At 43.1% G+C, this 23229-nt stretch overlaps 1 protein-coding gene across 3 annotated transcripts in view; it reads left to right on the top strand.

Moving 5' to 3' along the window:
• Positions 1 to 23229, top strand: part of LOC132842608 (uncharacterized) — a 164910-nt gene that overhangs the window by 95557 nt on the left and 46124 nt on the right. For all 3 annotated transcript variants that reach the window (XM_060865371.1, XM_060865372.1, XM_060865369.1), the window contains one exon: positions 15725 to 16132. In XM_060865371.1, coding sequence (XP_060721354.1) covers positions 15725 to 16132 — 408 coding nt within the window. The remainder of the gene's footprint in view (positions 1 to 15724; positions 16133 to 23229) is intronic.

The raw sequence follows: 23229 nt of genomic DNA, 5'->3' as shown, positions 1-23229 counted from the left end.
AGTATACGACCCTACCCTGGGGGCTGATGTACACATCACCATACACATGTCACAAGCGGTCTTGGCAAACAGAGGAGAGGTTGGAAAAGGACTCGAGTCGATGCACACACACGAGATACAGTAGTTCGGGTCTTCTGGGGTCCGTTCAGTAAAAATACATTCATTTTAAATTACCCGAGACCCGATGCCGCTATAATTATACCCGACCCGTGTCTGAGGCACACGTGAAACTTTTAGACCCGAACCCGCTCGGGTCTCGGGTCGGACCTCGGGTTTTCGGATCTAAGTGGACCCATGAAGACCTCTACTACTTACCTCTAATTCTACTAACTGTAGGCCGCTCGTGTTTAGCGTGTGCTCAGAGGCACCGCGAGTGAGCAAGGAAGTGGGATGAGAGAGTGTGTTTCCGGGTGTGTGACTAATTATGCCCTATTCTACTCTGTTAAAGGAGAAATTAATTCAGTTCAAGATAAATCTGCATATGGTGTGTCGATGTATATCTGGGTGTCTGAGAGGTGTCATTTGAAGTCTGCTAAAAGTGACCACATCCTGCATATGTAGCTCAAAGTGACCACATCATGGCTTCATCAAATGAGTCTGCAAAAGAATATGTCAGAAATGCTCGTGAAAAACTGGTTGGACGTCTAAAAAACCTCCCTGTTATTGTTGAAAAACTTCACCAACAGAATGTTTTCAATGGCAATGAAGTTAGTGAAATTGAGGCAATACCAGAAAAGTACAACAAAACCAGGAGGATATTGGACTGGGTCTTAAACAAGGGCGAGAAGGCCTGCTATAACTTTCTCAGAATACTGGATCGTGAGAGGAAATTGGTCTTGCCAAAACCAGATTCTACCAGTCAAACTCCTGATTTACATACATGGATCTCCTTGTTCCCCTTTAGAGATGAGGATGAAGATGACTACATTAAAGGTAAGACTGCCTGATATGTGCACAGGAATCAGTTAGAAATTTACTCTATGCACAAAATACATGATACAAGAAATATCTTACATATTGTGGTAAAGATTACTTTTGCAATTTAAATAAAGCTTGTTATTCACATGATTAATGTTTTTAATTTATCTGTAATTTTAGGACCTGTCTCATGTCATCAGCTGCTAAATTATTTGAAGACAAGAACAAAACAAATTCTTTTACAAAGGTGGAGACAGAGTCTGCAGTTCTATGGAGGAAGACTACAACAAAACTTCACTTTTATTCCTCTGGTGTTGGATACAGAGAGAGAGAAGAATACACCCCGTAACAAAATCACACTGAAGAGCAAGAAATCTCGTTCAAAAAAGATGAAGTCCTACATACCAAAGGACACACAGAGAAAATCCCCTGAAGATTTACTGAATCGCAGTGAGAAAAGTATCCTAATAGTAGGAAAACCTGGAATTGGGAAGACGACAGTTGTTCAACAAATGTTACATCACTGGGCAGAGAGAAGTGACAGAAACCTTGACTTCATGTTTTACTTTGATGAAAACACACTGTCAAACATTTCAACTACAGAGAGCTTAGAAAATCTTCTACTGAGCAAATATTTAATGTTAAATCCACAGCTTAAAGAAAATGCTGAAGAAATCCTAGAATATCTACAAGAACATTCTGACAGTGTCACTATTGTTTTTGACGGAATCAGAGATTTTCAGGAGAACACGGTTTTGCTGGAGATCATGGAACATGAACTTCTGCCTGAAGCAAAGATAGTGGTAACATGCAGACCTGAAGTAGAGTATGAGTTCTCTGACTGGACAACATGTAAAGTTTATGTTCAAGGTTTCAGTGAAGAGTCAATTTATGATTTTTTTAGGAAGATGACAGCTAATGAACCAGAGTTGGTAGACATTGTGATAAACAATCCTGCACTCTTCAGTCTCTGCCACGTCCCTATGTATGCTTTTATGGTGGCAGCCTGTATTTCATACTACACTTCTGAAGAAGCACAGAAACACTTCACAGCTACTGAGCTGTATGTACGAATATTTCGTCACTGTCTACAGAGACACGGAAAAAAGAAATTGCTGGATTTAGATGGACACATTAAACACTGCAGAGACATGGTCCTGTCTTTAGCAGAGAGCGCTTTCAGTGCCACCAAGTTAAAAACTATCAACCTGGAGTTTGATTATGATGAGAGAGGCATTTCTGGTGCTTTCCTGAAGACTGTCTCCGTTGTGTCACCAGCATGTGCCAAGACATTTTGTGCTTTTTCTCACAACACAATGCAGGAATATTTTTCTGCTCTCTGGCTTCTAGAAAAATCAGAAATACTTGATGAGGTTCTCCATCTGTGTCAGAATGAAGACAGTGAACACATGAAACATATAATTCCTTTTCTCTGTGGGCTTCAATCACAAACCATCATTGATCATCTGAAGTGTCTCTTTCCATTGAACAAGATCAAGGACAATATTGATGGGTTCTTTGAGAGGGTCTTAAACACTTTCATTGGTGAACAACCAGATGATGAAAACACTGCCTTCATATGTCAGTGTCTGTATGAATTTCAGTCACCTGAAACCTGCTGCTCATTTCTAGAGAGAATAAACTATCATCTAGATTTGAGTGATGAACATCTTGACCCTTACACATGCTGTGCTGTGTCCTATGTAATCAGACAATCCACAAACACACAAGTTCATCTTGATTTGGAGAACAGTGCTGTGTCCCTCTCAGGACTGAAGATAATTCTCAAACATTCATATTGTCTAAGGTATTATATATTCATATTATATGGTTTTTTTTTTGGGTGTAACAATACAGACATTTTGAATGTGATATTATGTGGTTGTGCATAAATTTATATTACTCAATATATTCAATTGACTAAAGCAGGATTATACAGTAAAAGTACAGTCACTGAAATGTAATAAGGACTGACTGTGTGTCATCTATTCAGTCTCTATGGCATAGAGTCTATGCAGTATATACTGAAACAAAACTGTACGTTAGATTGCATTAAAGAAATAGTTAACATTCACCCTCTGGCCAAATCTTTGCAACTCTGTGGGCAGGTTTCAGCACAAATTTCATTCATATATTTTTTTATATTTATATTTTAAATCTTGAAGGTTCCAAGGACGACTTCTATGAACTGGTCTTTAGTTCTTTCCATAGATTTTCTATTAGATTTAAGTCAGGTGATTGGCTGGGCTATTCTAGCCACTTTATTATCTTTCTCCAAAACCAATTGAGAGTTTCCTTGGATGTGTGTTTGGGATCAGTGCCTTGCTGAAATTCCCAAACTTCTGGATTTTACTTCAACAGTGCTCACTGGAGCATTCAGAAGTTTAGAAATCCATCTGTAATCAATGCCATCAGTATTTTTTGCAAAGGTCTTGAAAGAGCTCTTTGCTTTTAACCATCATGAGATCTCAGCTGGTGGCTTTTCATGGCTTTTTGCACCTTCCTTTCTTCATATGTTCAATACTTTTTCTTTGTGTCATTTCGTTTTTCATGTAATTATTTACTGAGAAAAATGGTGATGTGATGTGGTGATGTGGTTATTTTAGCTGCTGTCTTTTTATTTATATTCTGGTTGTGTTTTTTTTCCTGTTTTCAGGGATTTCTCAACAACACTAAGACAGATCTGGACAGTTACCTTGAAGTGTGAGGAACGTAATTATCTGATAAATCTGCTACAGTTATGTGGGAATGAGATTCACATCCCAATGAGCAGTCATAGAGATGTGCTTGAGCAAGCTGGAAAAATTATAACGCAATATGCAGAACAACCAAATCTCCATCTGCACTGCGATAAAGACCCACAACAGCTCACAGATCTTCTCTTAAGCACAGTGTTCTCATGGCTGCCACACATCAGCTCTCTCAAGTGAGTAACTCATGAAAAATGATCTCTGCTAAACTTTGTCACAAATGCATGTGAGTCAAATAAATGTATTTTAACAAAAAACATCACTGATTATAAAAATTAAATTGTTAAACTCATTGATTAGTTTTAAGTTATGAGGAGCCTTTGCTGTACAAGTCCCTGTATATGAGCCATTACTATAGAACAAATGATGTTCTATAACAAGCACATTTAATATTAACCCATTTAATTTTAATGAGAACCATAACACCTGATTCATGCAAAGATAAATTGAATAATATCCTCTACTGGTCAGAAGCACATTCTGTAACAGATAGGAGCATAAATTTAGCTAGAATGTGTTTGGTTTTGTAGTGTTTTCTTCTTCAGTTTTACCAGTACCAGTGTTACCAGTAAAACCGTAACCCTCTCTACCCTACTTAAACTCAAATTGGCCTCACTCCTGACTCTGAACACAGATGTGTTTTTCCATAAACTAGAGGCCAAACTACCAGTAATCTGATCTACCCTCTACTAAACTCCACTCTCAGTCTTAAACAGTGATGAAAGTTCCACTGGAACTGTCAGTCTGCTGTGAACTTTTTAAGAAACTGGCAGGGTTGGTGTTTGCAGGTTTGCAACTGCGTCACACCTCTTCCCTTTCTCATCATTTCATCCTTCAAATTTCATACAGTTTCCTCTCTGATCAAGCTTCACATCATTGTTGTCTTCCAACCCCCTGGTCCCCTAGGTGACTTTCATGAAGATGTTAAGGATGTTGAAAATAGATACCTCTCTCACTGTCCTTTGAGACTTCAATATCCTCTACAACAATCTCCAGTTCTCTTGCATTCTCTCTTTTGCATTCCTTCTCTCTGACATTTAACAGCTGCAGTCCCAAACACAAGCTTGGAAATGTTCTGGATCTTTATTTGCCACATACAGACATCAGTGCTTCCCTACTACACATCTTGGATTGTCATTTGGTATCCATCATCACATTCCTTATCCTGTTTACAACTATCTAGCAGGGTGATTTTCACTTCCACTCTGTCCTTTGTAGCTTCCTGCAACCTAACATCCCTTCCAGACACTGACTTTTTCTCTCCACCGACTATTTTCCTTTATCCATGAAACTCTTTCTTCCAAACCCAGGAAGAGTTCCTGCCCTGTTTCTTGGCTGTCAGAAATGTTGTGCAGCAACTGGAGAGAATTAGTTGTACAGCAGAAAGAAAGTGGAATAAATCACTCTACACACATTTCTCTTACCATCACTCACTGTCCAAATTCTCATCTGACAAGTGACTTCTGCTAAAACTTTGTTCTGCAACACTGCAATTTGCCCACTGGATGAATTTCCTTCTACAGTGCTCCAGATCATCTCACAAGAGCACCTGCCCAATATCACTACTATCATTAATAGCTCCATAACATTTGGGAATGTACCGACAGCATTGTTGCACTCTACTGCTGTCAAACAAGGCTGAGTAGTTTGTCCTGTTCTGTCTTCTATACTTGACCACTTGGTGACTTTTCATACCACAGCTATGCAGATGATACTCAATTCAGACTTTGCTAAGCTCCCTTTAAATGCATCCTGTAGCCATCCCCATTAAATTTAAAAGCATTGGTTCTTTCCTATGAAGCCAAAACCAGTCCAGCATTTTTCTAGCTTAAAACTCTTATGCCACTCCACACTGCTCTATGCTCCCTCATATTCTCTAAACCTGCTTGACTGGTCCCACCATTCTGCAGCATACATCAAGACTTTTCTGTGCTTTGGTGAAAAAACTTCCTTTTGATATCTGAACAACTGGCAGTCTTTGAACACATTTCATTACATTTCCAGCATTTAACAGACATCCTTATCCAGAGTAAATTACATTTTATCTAATTGTATACAACCAAGCAATTAAGGGTTAAGGGCCTTGCTCAGGTGCGCAGCAGTGGCAGCCTGGTGGACGTGGGACTCAAACTCACAATCTTCCAATGTAATTTTTTATTTTATTTATTTATTACATTTTTTAAAATCTAATTTCTGTGTGCTTTTCTTGATAAACTACCTCCCAACATAATCTTTAGACTGAGGGTATTATTGGTCTTTGACCTAGTTAACCAGTACACAGTATGTATTGTATGTATATAGTGACTGAGACTAAAAAGCATTTCAAGTTGCTCTAGAAAAGGGAGTCTACCAAATACTAATGAATGACATACTAAATGGATCCAGTGTAGTGTGGTGACATCTGTTAATGTGTTTAATACATAATGATCATAAATGTGATGATGTCTGGTCCTGTAGTTATTGAGGCAGATCATCAAGTATTAAGCACAGAGATGATGCTAGTCTTTCACAAAGCTGCTCAGCACGTTCCCTGAGTCAGGTATGTTGTCTGGACCAGCAGCTTCGCTTTGGTTAAGTTTGGATAAAGTTTTCATTACATCCACTGCAGATGGAAGGAGTATTTACTCAGTGTCATTATTCTGTGGTCTTTTCTGTGACAACATTTTCTGTGCTTCAGACCAGGCTTAGAAATATATTTGTGTCTTTGAGTGAGGCATTAAAATCACAGCCTTTTTCCTATATGCTGTGTCATCTCTGGGATTTAATAGGTTCTGTACCCCTCTGATATACTGGTATATGCTGAGTTATTAAATCTGAGTGCAGTGTATTGGGTTTTCGGTACAAACCTTAGACCTGGTTCTCAAAACTGTTTTAGCACCATTCATAACCTAGTGTAGCTTTGTGTCAGGCCCCCGGATACGGTGGGAAGGAGACAGACCCGTAGGCAGGATAGCTTCAAATGAACGGGGTTTAATACACAAGGAAGACAGACAAACATATCCACACGACACGGGGAACTAACGTAACTAAACTAATGAATCACATATACACACACACACACACACACACACACACACACACACACAAGTCACACGATGGGAAACAGGTGTGGAGACAGGGAGGAGCAGACGAAGGCGGGGCAGACACGTGACAATAACAAAAACATTAGCACGTGTCCAAAAGTCCACGCTGATCCCTGACAGAACCCCCCCCTTAAGGCGCAGCTCTTGAAGCGCCAAAGCCCGACAAGGTCCGGGGGGGGGATGGGCGAGGCCCACGGCGATTGGCAGGTGAGGGGAGCAAGGACAACGGCGAGGCCAGTGGGGGGAGCCAAGGCACACGGCGAGGCAGGTGGGGGGAGCAGGGCACACGCGGCACAGCCAGAGAGGGCCGAGCGATGTCCACAGCCGAGCTGAAGGGCCGAGCGAAGTCCACAGCCGAGCTGTAGGGCCGAGCGACATCCACCGCTGAGCTGTAGGGCCGAGCAGCATCCCCCGACGCACCGCGGGCAAACCCCCACCTCGATCAACTGAGAAAAAGGGTGGGAGGGCTGGAAGGATCCTCTGCCTCGGGCCTGCAGCATCCCCCACGGAAAAAGTGAAGCGACGTCCTCCTCGGGATTTACCGGAAACGGAGCGGCGTCCTTCCTCGGGAAAAAAAAAGAAAAAAAAGGCCGGTCCGAGCTGGAAGCTATCCTGCTGGGTCTGAAGGCGGATTCATTCTGTCAGGCCCCCGGATACAGTGGGAAGGAGACAGACCCGTAGGCAGGATAGCTTCAAATGAACAGGGTTTAATACACAAGGAAGACAGACAAACATATCCACACAACGCGGGGAACTAACGTAACTAAAGTAATGAATCCGCGCTGCCATCGGCTCACATATATATACACACACACACACACACAAGTCAATCACACGATGGGAAACAGGTGTGGAGACAGGGAGGAGCAGACGAAGGCGGGGCAGACACGTGACAATAACAAAAACATTAGCACGTGTCCAAAAGTCCACGCTGATCCCTGACACTTTGTAAGCTATCAAAGATACACAGAGACAGGATTGCTGCATGTGAACAGAATGGTTGTATTTATTTTATTAAACTTCCTGCGCAGGAACAATGCATCAACCAATTAACTAACTCTCCCACTTCTTAAAGGGGAAATGCCAAATATGTGTGTGTGTGTTTGTCGGTGATATGTGAATTATGTATCAGTTATCTGTGGGTTGTTTGTATCTGCCACCACACAGGCCCCCCAGAATTCACCAACAGCGGCAACATCAGCTTGCTTGGAGCACGAACATGTCTCCCTGAATGGGTGCAATGATGTGAGCCTGTAGCAGGTAGCACTTCTTGAACATTCTGGGATTTCTTCTTGGGGTCTCCACTATTGTTGGTGGTTGGTCGACTCCTCCTAGGAGCCAGCGCTGGAACCATCGGCTGGCCCAGCTCTCCATGAGCTGGTTTAAGTCGGTCGACAGTGACTCACTCTGTACGGCCCCTGACGTCAACCAGGAAGGTTTTGGCTGCAGCCTCCAGAACCCAAAACGGGCCGTCGTGTGGGGGCCGCAAAGAGTTTCGATGAGCGTCATGACGGATGAAGACGAACTCAGCTGCAGAGAGGTCTTTTGGCATCCAAGCTACCATCAGTCCATGCTGAGAGGTAGGAACAGGTTTGAAAGCATTGATTCTGTCTAAGAGGGCGTAGCATTCAGAAGGTAGTCTCCATGGCATTGTGCAATCTGGAATGAAATCTCTGGGGACCTGTAGAGTCTGACCGTACACCAATTCTGCAGAGGAAGTTTGTAGATCCTCCTTGGGAGCCGTTCACAGGCCCAGCAGGACCCATGGTAGCCGCTCAATCCATCTGTCATCTGTCAGACTGGCCCTCAGTGCAGTTTTGAGAGAGCGATGAAAGCGTTCGCAAAGGCCATTGGCCTGCGGGTGGAAAGCCGTAGTGCAGCTGCACACCTAAGATTCGAGCCACCTCCATCCACAACCCAGATGTGAATTGAGAGCCACGGTCCGAAGATATGTCTGATGGTGTGCCGAAACGCGCCACCCAAGTGTTGATGAAGGCCCGTGCAACATCCGCCGTTGTCGTTGAGGTCAATGGTACTGCTTCAGGCCACCTAGTGGTGCGATCCACCATAGTCAGAAGGTGAGTAAACCCCCGGGAGGGCGGCAGTGGACTTACTAGGTCGATGTTAATGTGGTCAAAACATCGCTCGGGTACCTCAAAAGTTGCCATTGGAGCTTTGGTGTGTCTCTGCACTTTGGCCCGCTGACATGCCACACACGCTGAAACCCAGTTTTGAACATCCTTTTTCAATCCATGCTACACAAACTTTGAAGAAACCAGTTTCTGTGAAGCTTTCCGCCCCGGGTGTGATAAACTGTGGATGTTGTCAAACACAACGTGCCTCCACTGTACTGGTATTATTGGCCAAGCATGGCCTCTGGAGACATCACACATCAGCGTAGCTCCCACCTCTGCAAAACGGACGTCAGCTATTTTCAAACTTGAGATAGCTGATCTGTAAGCCTGCACCTCTGTGTCGGATTGCTGATCAGTAGCTAACTGTACAAAGTCTATACCCCAGTGTACTGCTTGCACAGCGGCCCTGGAAAGGCAATCTGCTACAACGTTGCTTTTCTCGTCTATGTGCTTGATATCTGTTGTGAACTCAGATATGAAGGCCAGGTGGCGTTGTTGCCTTGATGACCAGGGTTCAGAGACTTTAGACATAGCATGAACCAAGGGTTTGTGATCCACAAACGCTGTGAAAACCTGTCCTTCCAAAAAGAAATAAAAGTGTCTTACTGCCAGGAATAGCGCGAGCAACTCTCTGTCAAAAGTGCTGTACTTCCGCTTATTCGGGTGGAGCTGGCAACTGAAAAATGCAAGGGGTTGCCAAACACCATCTACCAGCTGCTCGTGTACAGCACCCACTGGTCAGTCTGACGCATCAGTAGTGATAGCAATGGGGGCATCTGGAATCGGATGAGACAGCATGGTTGCCTGGGCTAAAGCGAGTTTAGTGTCCACAAATGACTTGGTCATCACCTCTGACCAGATAATCTGTGCATTCTTGCTGTGCCCTGTGAGGGCCCTGTACAAAGGATGCATGAGCTGGGCTGCCCGAGGAATGAAACTATGATAGAAATTAACCATCTGCCAAAAACTCTTGCAGTGATTTGGGTGTGTGTGGAACAGGGAACTCTGTAATGGCGTTGACTTTGTCTGGCAGAGGAACTGCCCCCTTGCTTGTGATCCGGTGGCCTAAAAAGTCAATAGCGGCCAGGCCAAACTGACACTTGGCGGGGTTAATTATCAAGTCATGTTGGCCGAGGCGAGCAAACAGCAATTTTAGATGTGTCAGGTGCTCCTCTTTGGACGCACTTGCGACTAAAATGTCAACTAAGTACACAAATAGAAAATCCATGTCTCGTAAGATCGAGTCCATCATTCGCTGAAAGGTTTGTGCTGCGTTCTTGAGTCCAAAAGGCATCTGTAAAAATTCAACGAGACCAAACGGTGTTATCACTGCCATTTTTGGGATGTCCGCATGGAAGTCTGGCACCTGATGGTATCCTCGAATAAGGTCTACCTTCGAAAAAATAGTTTTCCCAGACTGAAAAATCCTGAATGTGTGGAACTGGGTATCGGTCAGGTGTGGTGACATTATTGAGTCAGCGATAATCTCCACATGGGCGGTAACCGCCATCTGCTTTGGGGACTATGTGGAGGGGCGAGGCCCAGGGACTTTCAGAGCGTCGCACTATACCCATTTTTTCCATGCTAGCAGACTCAGCCTTGGCCACTACAAGTTTCACTGGATCTAACCGATGTGCCCGGGCATAGACCGGTGGCCCGGATGTAGAGATATGATGTACGACTCCATGGCTGGCCACTGCTGAGGAGAAAGTGGGTTTAGTGAGACTTGGAAAGTTACTGAGCAATAAGGTGAACTCAGTCAACCGTCAATGCGCTGGACAGAGTGGTCGTGGAGAAGGTGCTCCTTGAACAAGGTAAGACATTGAAACCTTCCGCGGTGACCAAACAGCAGTTTTTTACATTGACCAACAGGTCATTCGTGCACAGGAAGTCTGCACCCAGGAGGGGCCTGCTTACATCTGCCAACACAAACTCCCACGTAAAACGCTGTCCATTGAAGCACAGCGGCACTAGCCGCTTCCCATATGTGCGTATCTTGCCTTGATTGGCTGCCTTGAGCGGTGAGCCATCCTTGCCTAAGTGTCTGTCCATTGTTGATGCTGGCAGGACGCTAACCTGTGCCCCCGTATCACACAGGAAATGTCGGCCGGATAATGAGTCTGTGATGAACAGTAGGTAAGCAGTGTTTTTAGCTACTATGCTACTGACAGTTGGCATATTGTGGCTCCCATTGAATGTGCATGGAGGACGGCACTTTTTGGCTTTTGCCCCAAAACGAGCGTGAAAGAAACACAGTCTCTGTTCAGCAGTCTGCCATGCAGCGGGAGCTAGCCGTTCACCCGTACCATGTGCTACAGTTCTCAAAACAGGGTACAAGGATGTAGCTACTGCTGAGTCAGTTGCTGTACACTTCTGTGATGCTGCCTGATATACATCCGCTAGTTGTGCTAGTTCTCTGTAATCAGCTACCGTACTATTTGCGAGGGAGGTACGGACATTCTTTGGTAATTGTTGCAAGAATAACTCCTTAAACAGAAAGCATGGCTTATGCTCACCCAGTAGCGTTAGCATGTGGTCCATTAACTCGGACGGCTGTGAATCTCCGAGTCCAGGCAGAGAAAGTAAGCGGCGTGCTCTCTCAGTCTCTGATAAACAGAAAGTCTTTAACAGATATGCCTTTAGTGTAGAATATTCTGATTTTATAGTTAATAAGAAGCCACTAAACTTACGCACATGGGTAGATAAGGGCATCACACAACTTCAACACATCCTCCTTAATAACAACTTGGCACCATTTTCCCACTTGGTCCAGAAATACGGCATTGGGAGTAATTGTTTTTTTGGAATATTTACAAATCAAATCATCTATTCAATCAAAAATCGACACTCAGACAATTAATCTAGACCTTTTGCCTCCAATTTCAGAACTAATTAATATAACCTCCCCAAAAAAACTACTCTCCAAAATATATAAAATAATATCCAGATCAGACAACACATTAAGCCTACCCAATGCTAAATGGGAATCAGACTTATCCATTGCTCCCAATGCCGCTTTCTGGACACAAATCTGCAAAAATATCTACTTCATGACAAAAAATGCCAACTTACAACTTATACAGTATAAAGTACTTCATAGATTTCACCTAACTGGACAAAAATTATTTAAAATGGGTTTTACTTCAGAAACATGCTCACATTGCACACAAAATACCCCAGACACCTATTTACACGCTATTTGGCTTTGCACCTCAGTTAAAAAATTCTGGGAAAATGTTATTGACTCACTATTCAACCTTATGGGGTGTCGCATCCCGCTATCTCCCTCCCTCTGTATATTAGGTGACGTATCCATAATCAATTTAAACAGTACAAACAGTCAATTACTCCTAGTGGCTCTAACTATCGCCAAGAAAACTATACTCATGAACTGGAAATCAAGGAACACCATACACATTATAACTTGGAAAAATTTATTAATAGAGTACATCTCCATGGAAAACTTGTCTTCCTCCATTCAAAATAGTACATCAGAATTACACCCTTCTTGGTCATCTCTCTTTAACTTCAAACAGTCATGAATCCAGTGACCTTCTTTGTCTGAAGCCATCCTCAATGAAACACCATCAATAATCCCATCAATAATCACACATGATTGGGAGGAGGGGGGTCAGGAAGAGGCAGCTACACAGACTAATATCAAATATAAATAAAATACTTATAAGATTATATTTAAATCTCTCTCTCTCTCTCTCTCTCTCTCTCTGTTTCGCTGCTTCTGGACCCTGGTTGGATGTGGCATACTATGTGGCATACCCTGCCATGTGCAGTTCTGATTAGTTGTGGGTGGGTGTGATGTGGGGCCGGGGGCATTGGGTTTTCGCCCTCCAGCTTGTACTTATGCCTGAGATTTCTTGTCTCCGGTTGGCCCATCACTTGTCTCGCTGTTTTAATGCATCACATATTAGATGAGGTGTGCACACATTCATTTGGAGCATAATAAAAAATATATATATTTTATATATTTATAAATATATATATAAAAACACACACATAGGGTAAGTGTGGCGCGAGCATGGCGGCCTGGGCTTTGCACTGGGCTGGTTCCATGCTACACGCCATGCTTTTTTAATGCATCATACACTAGTTGACATAAACATATCATGATTATAACAATGAAAGCCAAAAAAAAATAAAATAAAAAAAAAAATAAAATAAAATAAAATAAAAAAACCACACACACAAACAGGGTAAGCGGGGCATGTGTGGGACGGCTGGGGATGAGGATGGATTTTGGGACCCTGGACCCGGCAGCACCTCACTTTGATAGCCCATTGTAATATGACGCTGGCGGGGGTCTATACTATGCCATGGCCATGAGGGGTATCAGAAGCAGCTTTATAATACCTTATCATTAATAGCTGTATCAATATTACCGTTATTATTATTATTATTATTATTATTATTATTATTATCGTTGCTATTATAAGTACTACTATTATCATTACTATTAATGGCTGTATCAGCATTATTATTGCTATTTGTCTTTTTGCATTATTAAATGCTATTTGCATTATTATTTCTATTTGTCCTCTTCCTGATCCTTTAACCTCCCCTTCATTCTGGAGGAAATGAGTATATTTGTAAATATGTTTATTATTACTACTACTGCTAATACTATATTACTACTTCTTATTAATTGGGTTTTTCATTATAATTATTATTATTATTATTACTGTTGATACTGTCACTGTATTGTTTTTTTTTTTTGTTTGTTTTTTTTTTTTGTTTTGTGTGATACTATTACTATCTTTATCATTATTATTGTCATTATAATTATTACTATTTAAATTAATATATATATATATATATTCCTCTTTGATTTATATATATATATACGTATACAGTTTATATTTTTTGTACTTCCCTACATGCTCCTTCATTCATATATCTCCACTCCCACACCCAGTTACACTTACAGTTTTACACAAACACACACACACACACACACACACGCACGTTTTGTTTCGTTGGTCTTAGTATTTGTATTTTGCATCTAATTTCTCTAAAAAAAAAAAAAAAAGTGTAGAATATTTATCCCGATCCGGGGGATCTTCCAGAATGCTGATCGCTCGCGCGGCCGTGGAGCTGCTGAGGGCTGCGATGACATAATAGTATTTCGTGTCGTCCGCGGTTATGTCCCATAAGGCGAATTGAGCTTCGGCTTGCGCGAACCATACGGCCGCTTGTTGCTCCCAAAACTCCGGCAGCTTCAGAGATACAGCATTCATCGACATCACAAATAAGATATTTGTTCTGCGTTGGGGTCGCCAATGTAGCTTTGTAAGCTATCAAAGATACACAGAGACAGGATTGCTGCATGTGGACAGAATGGTCGTATTTATTTTATTAAACTTCCTGCGCAGGAACAACGCACCAACCAACTAACTAACTCTCCCACTTCTTAAAGGGGAAATGCCAAATATGTATGTGTGTGTTTGTCGGTGATATGTGAATTATGTATCAGTTATCTGTGGGTTGTTTGTATCTGCCACCACACTAGCATATATACACATGGGTTTTATGACATTTTTTAGAGTCAGAAAGATCCAACACATCCCCAGAATACTTTGCTTGGGAATGCGTGACAACACATGATGAAAAAACCTTCATCAAAAAACAAATTCATCAGATTGGCAGTCAGCACACAACTCTGTTACTTCTAATACTGGAAGGACTTTTCCAACTTTTCAAACAACTTTTCCTCCTGCTAACTCATTACCTAAAATAAAATCTACTCCATCATGAGGAGAAGGTAGAGACAAGGATGATCTCTACAATTTTTCAGTGCCTGTATGTTTTCTTTTTGTGATATTCTTGCTCATAAACATCATACATTTAAGATCTATGTTTTATTCAGAATCTGCACACATCCAGGTTTTGGTGAATCTGATCATCGCAGCAGTTTCCTCTATCATTTTCCTCAAAACTTCATTTTATAGGACATAAACCCCTAAAACCTCCAGTTGTTTGTGATGGTCAGTGTGATCCTGTTATGACTCAGTCTGTTCTCCTTTTTAGAGGTCGTAGGTTCAGGTTTTTGAGGAAGACAAACCACTCTTTTTTTATGTATTTAGTGTCATTTAGTTTTTACACATGATTTAATCACCTGTTATAAAAACAGCCTGCGGAGTCTAGAAATCACCATACAAGAGGTTATAAAGAGTCAAATGTGAGAAAAGGTGAACTGCCCCTTTAATTAACTCTGATTACGTCACACTGCATAATTTTACCAGGTTTTCGTCCTACAAAAACAACATTCATTCATTCATTCATTCTCTACCGCTTATCTGAACTACCTCGGGTCACGAGGTGCCTGTGCCTATCTCAGGCGTCATCGGCCATCAAGGCAGGATACACCCTGGACGGAGTGCCAACCCCTATACAGGGCACACACACACTCTTATTCACTCATGCAATCACAAACTATGGACAATTTTTCCAGAGATGCCAATCAACCTACCATGCATGTCTTTGGACCGAGGGAGGAAACCGGAGTACCCGGAGGAAACCCCTGAGGCACGGGGAGAACATGCAAACTCCACACACACAAGGCGGGGGCGGGAATCAAACCCCCAACCCTGGAGGTGTGAGGCAAACGTGCAAAGATTGGGCGTGGCTTTCTGTAGGGATTCTGCAGCTCTTATAGTTCTAGGATTATTCAAATACTTATTAAAATTTTAACAAAATCTAAAGTAAGTAAAGCGGAAAAACTTTATTTTATTTTTTTATATTATAAAAACTTTATTTCTCTCTGTATGTGTGAGAGTTCTCTCTGTGTTTACTGTAATAATGTGAATCTTTCATTTTTCTCCAGGTCTCACTTTACAGATGGAGAGAAAAAGAAGAGATGGAGAAAATTTCTACTGGATTTGTGTCTGCAAACAGCTCAAAACCAACCACAAAACATCCAGGAGACAGTGAAGAAAGTGATGACAGATTATTATGAAGAACAGAGTGAATTCCTGCTGGATCTGTTCTCACATGTGAAGCAGTATGAGAGTAAAACACACAGGACTGTCCTTCCAGCATTGCTGCCAGTTTACCAGTCACTTCCTGTTTGGTCCATAAATCTCTCAGAGAGAAAAGTCTCCGTCCTCCTAGAAGTGCTGAAACTCCAAACACAGAAGATACCAGTGGAGCTGAGAGACTGTTCAGATGAAGAGAGTGAAGTGAGGAGTTTCCTTAGGTGTCTGCCCTACATCTCACACCTCAGCTTTAATGAGTAAGTTATTACAGATTTCTCAGACTTTCTTTAGTGTTTGTGCTCCACAGCTGAAGATCTCAGAGCTCATGTTTAATGAGTAAGTTTAAAGTTCCTGTATATATTTCACCCCTTTCACTGATCTGAACTGTTATTGTTAGTTAGCTACTTTACCTCGAACCTGCTAACACTGGTTGTTCCTTTAATGTTAGAAATTGAAACACTTCTACATAAAGTTAATGCAATTTCTTGTTTAATTAAACTTTACATTTACTTTTGAAAAATCAACAGTATCTTTTATACAAAACGTCTCTATACTAAATACACTGCCATCTGACTTAGCTAGATAATAAATATTAACCTTTTAACTAATGGATCTTAATCCTTTTTCTAACTAGACACTACAAGTCTAGGTCTGATCGACTCACAGATAAATATCTAGATAATTTGATCAGTTATCAAAGTCATTGTGTTCATTACATCATCACTTTCTATATCAGACATGAGGGAAACTCTCACATGTGACTGTACTGATCATCACTAAACAGAACTGTCTGTTTTGTGTTTTGTGTGAAATTTGATCTGATTTGAACTAATAATTGTTGGTGAGTTTATAATTATGATGAGAAGGTAGAGACAAGGATGACTAACATGACTAAGACAGCAGATTATTTATTATCACTAAACCAAATCAATATGAATTTGAAGTGAAGTTATTTGCTGCTTTATTTAATGGGGCAAATACAATAGTAATTATGTAATGACACTCATCACATCTTGTTTATAATGAGTCTTAAGTGATCACTACACTTTTTCAGTGCCTGTATGTTTTCTTTTAGTGATATTCTTGCTCATAAACATCATACATTTTAGATCCATGTTTTATTCAGATTGCACACATCCAGGTTCCCTTTCGTTCCCTTCCTTTCGCTGCGTCAGTGCTGACGCTATGGGAATGCTTCTGTAAGGAAGTTGTGTCTGAAGCTCTGTGTGCACACATGCCATTTAATGGCTCGGGAAGGACACGTGATGGAGTGATTACGTGCCAGAAACGTCACACTACTCTAGCTTCTTTGTCTTCAGGAAGCGCTCTGTGTATGTGTGTCATTTGTTTGTCCTGTCTAAAAGAGAAACAATATGTTGCAATCTAAGCATTTTAAGAGATGCGTTGTTTGTTTGGGAGAGGAGCATGCGCGGTCGGCTCTTGAGGGAGCCGGCTGTGTGCATTTGTGAGGGATTCCCTCGGCGTACTCTCCGATCCCACTTGGGTGTATTTTCAGCTTCGGCTGCACCTTGTGATTCGAGTCCTGCGTCCGCCGAGGCGGTGCGGCGGCTTCGATCATGGGGTTCGCAGGTTGAGTTAGGTTTAAACGGAGCAAGAGACGGGTTCCCTTTCTCTTTCCCTCTCTTTCCCTGTTGCAGGACTCTTTCGACGGACGCCTCACTTTCGGGCTACCCAGGGTCTATGGGAGGGCCCCTATCTCTCGTGGCACATAAACTGCCTGGAGATGAGGGCTGTGTTTCTAACACTTTCTTCCACACCTCAGGGGCTGCCATGTCTTATTACAGACAGACAGCACTGCGGTGGTTCCCCATATCAATCATCAGGGCGGTCTGCGTTTGCCTACCTACTCCTACTTACCCCTCGTTGGCCCTCTTGAGTTGATTCACGGTCCTAGCCTCCCTCCTGTACGGCACTCCAGGGAGGTTCCCGTCAGGGGGGATATCCTCTCTCCGGTGCAGGGGCAATCCTGCACCCCTGCCCCAAGATGACGAAGCTTTGGGTCTGGCCCCTGAGGGGGACCAGTTCCTAGAGGCAAGCCTCTCATCTGAGGTGACCAAGACCCTACTGAATGCTAGGGCTCCCTCCACTAGGAAGCTATATGTTCTGAAGTGGAGGCTTTTTTGCCTCTGGGGCGATGAACACTGTCAGGATCCAGTTCACTACTTGGTCGGTACAGTGCTGAGGTTCCTGTAGTCTTGCTTTTCTTGGGGCCTGTCCCCATCTACTCTAAAGGTGTACTTGGCCGCCATTGCTGCGAACCATGAACCTGTTCTCGGGGCCTTCTTGGGTAGGCACCCTCTGGTCTCTCACTTTCTGCGTGGTGTCAGGTGGCTGAGGCCTTCCTGCAGACCGCACCTTTTTTCCTGGGACCTCTCTGTGGTCCTGGAGGGGCTGCTGGAAGCCCCCTTTGAGCCCATGGAGTCAGCCTCTGAGAAGTTTCTGTCCCTGAAGTTGCCTCTGCTCCTAGCCTTGGCCTCTCTCAAGAAAGTGGGGGATTTGCAGGCCTTGTCAATGCATGGCGGCATGGGTATTGGCATTCCCTTAGCATCAGCACTGATGCAGCGTCGAGTTTCCTCAAAAGGGAACTACATGAGGTTATGTATTTAACCCGGTTCCCTGAGAAGGGAACGAGACGCTGCGTCGCTGGCCATGCCCTGGGCATCCTCTTGCACTTTCTTCAGACAAATAGAAGCTGGAGTTGTGAGACACAGATGTCCTTATATGGACTTACTGGCGCATAATCACTCTGTCACGTGTCCTTCCCGAGCCATTAAATGGCATGTGTGCACACAGAGCTTCAGACACAACTTCCTTACAGAAGCATTTCCATAAAGTCAGCACTGACGCAGCATCTCGTTCCCTTCTCGGGGAACCAGGTTACATATGTAACCTGGTGTAGATTTGGTGAATCTGATCATCGCAGCAGTTTACTCTATCAATTTCCTCAAAACTTCATTTTATAGGACATAAACCCCTAAAACCTCCAGTTGTTTGTGATGGTCAGCGTGATTCTGTTGTGATTCAGTCTGTTCTCCTCTTTAGGGGTCGTAGGTTTAGGTTCTGGAGGAAGACAAATCACTCTGTTTTTTTTAATTTTTTTAGTTTTAATTAGTTTGAACACAAGATTTAATGAGCTGTTATATAAATGTCCTGAGGTGTCTAGAAATCACCCTACAAGAGGTTAGAAAGGGTCAAATGTGAGAAAAGGTGAACTGCCCCTTAAGTGACTCTGATTCAAAGATTCAATGCATTTATTGTCATATACGCAGTGAGGAAAGCAGGTTTCGCTGAGCAATGAAATTCTTACTTTGCCATCCACAAGAATGCCAGGATTGTACATAAAAACTGTACACTATATAAATGCAATATAATATAGTATTGCAAGTGAGTGAAAATATACTATAATAATGGCAGGAATAACCCAGGTATTCAAAGCAGCAATAACATTAATAGATGTGCAAAATTGAGATGGGGCTACATGAATAATATTAGCAGTATATAATGGTGGTGGTAATAGCAGCAATATAAAATACAACGTTCAAATGAGGTGAACAGTTGGACTGACTATTCAATTAGATGGGTAGCTGTTTAAGAGACTAATAGCTGAGGGAAAGAAGGTCCTTATCCTCCTTGACCTTTCAGCAGCATTTGATACGGTCAACCACGAGACTCTCTTATCCACCCTCAGGAGTCTTGGGATTTGCGGCTCAGCTTGGGAATGGTTTGCTTCCTACCTGGAAGGACGCTCATATCAGGTAACATGGAAGGGAGTGACATCTGCTCCACGCAGACATCTGGACATCTGGTCCTCTTCTTTTCTCCCTGTATACTCACTCTCTTGGGGAAGTTATTTCCTCATGTGGGTTCTCTTACCACTGCTATGCTGATGATACCTAACTTATCTTCTCTTTCCCACCCTCAGATGCCACAGCTTCTGACCGGATCTCAGCATGTCTGGCAGAAATTTCATCATGGATGACTGCTCATCAGTTAAAGCTCAATCCTAACAAAACTGAACTGCTGTTCATCCCAGGTGGCTCATCCCCAGGTCATGACCTTGCTATATCCTTGCACAACGATCTGATCTCCCCTTCAGCCACAGCTCACAACCTTGGTGTAACCATGGACAATCAACTGTCCTTTTCCTCTCATGTTGCTTATGAGACTCGCTCATGTCGGTTTCTTCTCTACAACATTAGACGGATCCGGCCATTTCTGTCCACACAGGCTGCTCAGGTACTTGTTTAGTCTCTTGTCATCTCTAGACTGGATTACTGCAATGCACTGCTGGCAGGTCTACCTATGAATGCAATCCGTCCTCTGCAAATGATCCAAAATGCAGCTGCCCGGCTTGTTTTCAACCTGCCAAAGTTCTCGCATACCACCCCGCTGCTGCGATCCCTCCACTGGCTTCCGGTAGCTGCAGGCATCAGATTTAAAACACTGATGCTGGCCTACAAAGCCAAAAATGGACCAGTTCCCTCTTACCTCAAAGCCCTCATCACTCCGCGCACTGCACCCCGCACCCTCCGATCTACCAGCACTGCTCGACTGGTTCCACCATCTCTCAGGGTAAGAGGCAAGCATACTACAAGACTCTTCTCTGTACTGGCACCAAGGTGGTGGAATGAACCTCCCCTAGAGGTCACTGGCTATTTTCAAGTGGCGGTTGAAGACCTACTTATTCAGGAAACACTTCAACTAGCACTTCTTTCCTTATCTTTTGCATTTAAAAAAAAAAAAAAAACACCCTTTGACACTTTTTCATTGTAACTTTAAACAAATGTTTTAAACTCATGGTATCTTAAGTATGTAACTTAGTGAGCCAGCATTAATGTATCCAATGTTAGAGATTTAAGCACTTATGTACATCGCTCTGGATAAGGGCGTCTGCCAAATGCTGTAAATGTAAAGAAGGAGTTCTTTAGTTTGGTTGTCCTACACTTTATACTCCTGTACATCAGTCCTGAGGGTAGGAGTGCGAACAGTCTTGGGGGTGGGTGGGGTCTTTAACGATGGATGTAGCTCTACTTTGGACTCTGCGATGGTAAATGGTCTGCAGAGAGTGCCCTGGAGTCCTGATGATCTTCTCAGTAGTCCTCACCACTTTCTGCAGACGCTTGTGGTTGTTCACAGTAGTGCTGCCATACCATGCAGTGATGCAGCTGGTCAAGACGCTCTCAACAACACAGCTATAGAAATTGTGGAGGATCTTGGTTGACATGCCAAACGTCCTCAGCCTCCTCAGGAGGTACAGCCGCTGTTGCACTTTCTTAACTAGCTGGGTGGTGTTCATTGTCTAGGTGAGGTTCTCGCTGATGTGGACTTCTAGGTATTTAAAGCAGCTCACCCTCTCCACTTCAAGCTCTCAGATAAACAGTGGCTGGTGAGTTCCCTTCTTTTCTGCAGATCCACTATCATTTCCATTGTCTTGTCTGTATTGAGGTTAAGACTGTTGTCTTCACACCATGTCACAAGACTGACCACCTCCTTCCTGTAGACCGCTTCATCCCCACCTGTGATATATCCTATCACTGCGGTGTCATCAGCGGACTTCAGTATGGTGTTGTTCTTGTGTGTGGCAACACAGTCATGTGTGAACAGTGTGTAAAGGATCGGACTGAGAACGCAACCTTGTGGGGTGCCAATGTTTGTAATGATTGTGTCTGATGTCCTATTTCCAATCCTAACAAACTGTGGTCTGCCAGGCAGAAAGTCTAGGAGCCAGTCACAGAGTGTGGGGTGTAGTCTAAGTACAAGCAGTTTTCGGTTGAGTTTGTGAGGTCCTGCTGCATTGCGGGGGTTGATTTTCCACAATGCTTTGTGTACCTCAGCTGATGAGACAGTTGGAGGTGGGGAGGGTTGAGTGTGTGTGTGTGCCTCCTCTCGGTGTTGGTGCTGGAGGTTTTGCAGCGGGCGTAAAAGGTGTTGAGGTCATTTGGTAGGCTGTCTGAGGAGTTGAAATTAGTGCTTGCGGTGGTCCTATAGCCTGTGATGTGCTGCATGCCTTGCCACGTGCGCCCGGCGTCAGCATTAGAGTAGAAACTGTCCAGCTTTTCTGTGTACTGTCTCTTGGCCGCTGTAATGGCTTTTCTCAGTCCGTGTTTAGCCGCTTTGTATTCTGTCTCGTTGCCTGATGTAAATGCAAGTGATCGAGCATGCAGCATATGGCATACCTGACTGTTTATCCAGAGTTTCTCATTGGGGAACTTCCTGATTTGTATGGTGGGTACAGTGTTATCAACACACATGCTAATGTACCCAGTCACATACTCAGCATAATCCTGTACACTGACAGAAGAGTCCTCCAAAGTGGCTGCAGTTTTAAACACATCCCAGTCTGTCAGAGCAAAGCAGTCCTGCAAGATGCCCTTAGTTTGTGGGGTCCAAAGCTTAACCTGTTTGGTAACAGGGATTGCACTGTAGTTTGCACTGATTAAATTCGCCAGCTGCAAAAAAGACGGCATCAGGGTGAGACGTTTCTAGCAGGCTTGGTAGCGGTGGTCGGCTAGTGCAAGCTTTTAGTTTTGCATGAAGCCCTCCCCTCTTGCTTCGTTTGCGTCGACGCCTCCAGAGCGCTCTCCTCGGGTCAGCTATCTCACTCGAGCTCAGTGCTTCGGGGCCTTCCTGGTGATGGTGGTGGTGGTTCTGGGAGCGACTGATGTGTTGTAGCTCGGTAGGTATAAAACCAGTGAATTCGTGGTGGTTGGATGAATTGGCGATGTCCAGTAATGCCTGTTTGCTGTACACAATCAGTGCACCGCATTTGTGCACGGCAGACAAAACACAAAACATAGAAAAAACAAAGAAAAACCGGCATTCAAGAGCGGAGCGAGCAAAGTGGGGGGGGGGTGTTCTTTCTGCACAGAAGCATTACAGCTATCGATTTTTAACAAAACAGACCTACTCAAATGTTTCAAACTATTTTCACTTGTTAGTGTCCAAAAAACAGTGTTTTACATGCACAGTGCCAAGATATTTAAAATACATCAATAACAGATAAACATCGATAAAATCATAGTTAAAGGGATAGTTCACCCAAAAAATAAAATTACTATAGTTCAAATTATCATTTCACTATGTTATATGGCATGCTTACGTATAATAACGAGGCAAAAAGCCAGCCAGCTTGTTTAAAGTGATGAGCATGACGGATGAACATAACGGTTTGCCTTGACATTGTAAGATACAATCCTATCTTATCTGCAATGCACAGGGTTTAGTCCGCATTGCGGTGGATTGTCTTGTGCTAAATTCCTGTCCTCAGACGAGTACCAGAACTAGCGGGGGTCAAAATTTTTTTTTCTTTGAGCCCCACAAAAATCACTTTAGA

This window comes from Tachysurus vachellii, chromosome 3 (genome assembly GCF_030014155.1).
Source record: "Tachysurus vachellii isolate PV-2020 chromosome 3, HZAU_Pvac_v1, whole genome shotgun sequence".
NCBI lineage: Eukaryota > Metazoa > Chordata > Actinopteri > Siluriformes > Bagridae > Tachysurus > Tachysurus vachellii.
Note: the sequence above shows the minus strand (reverse complement) of the source record. Positions and strands in the feature narration are given on the sequence as shown.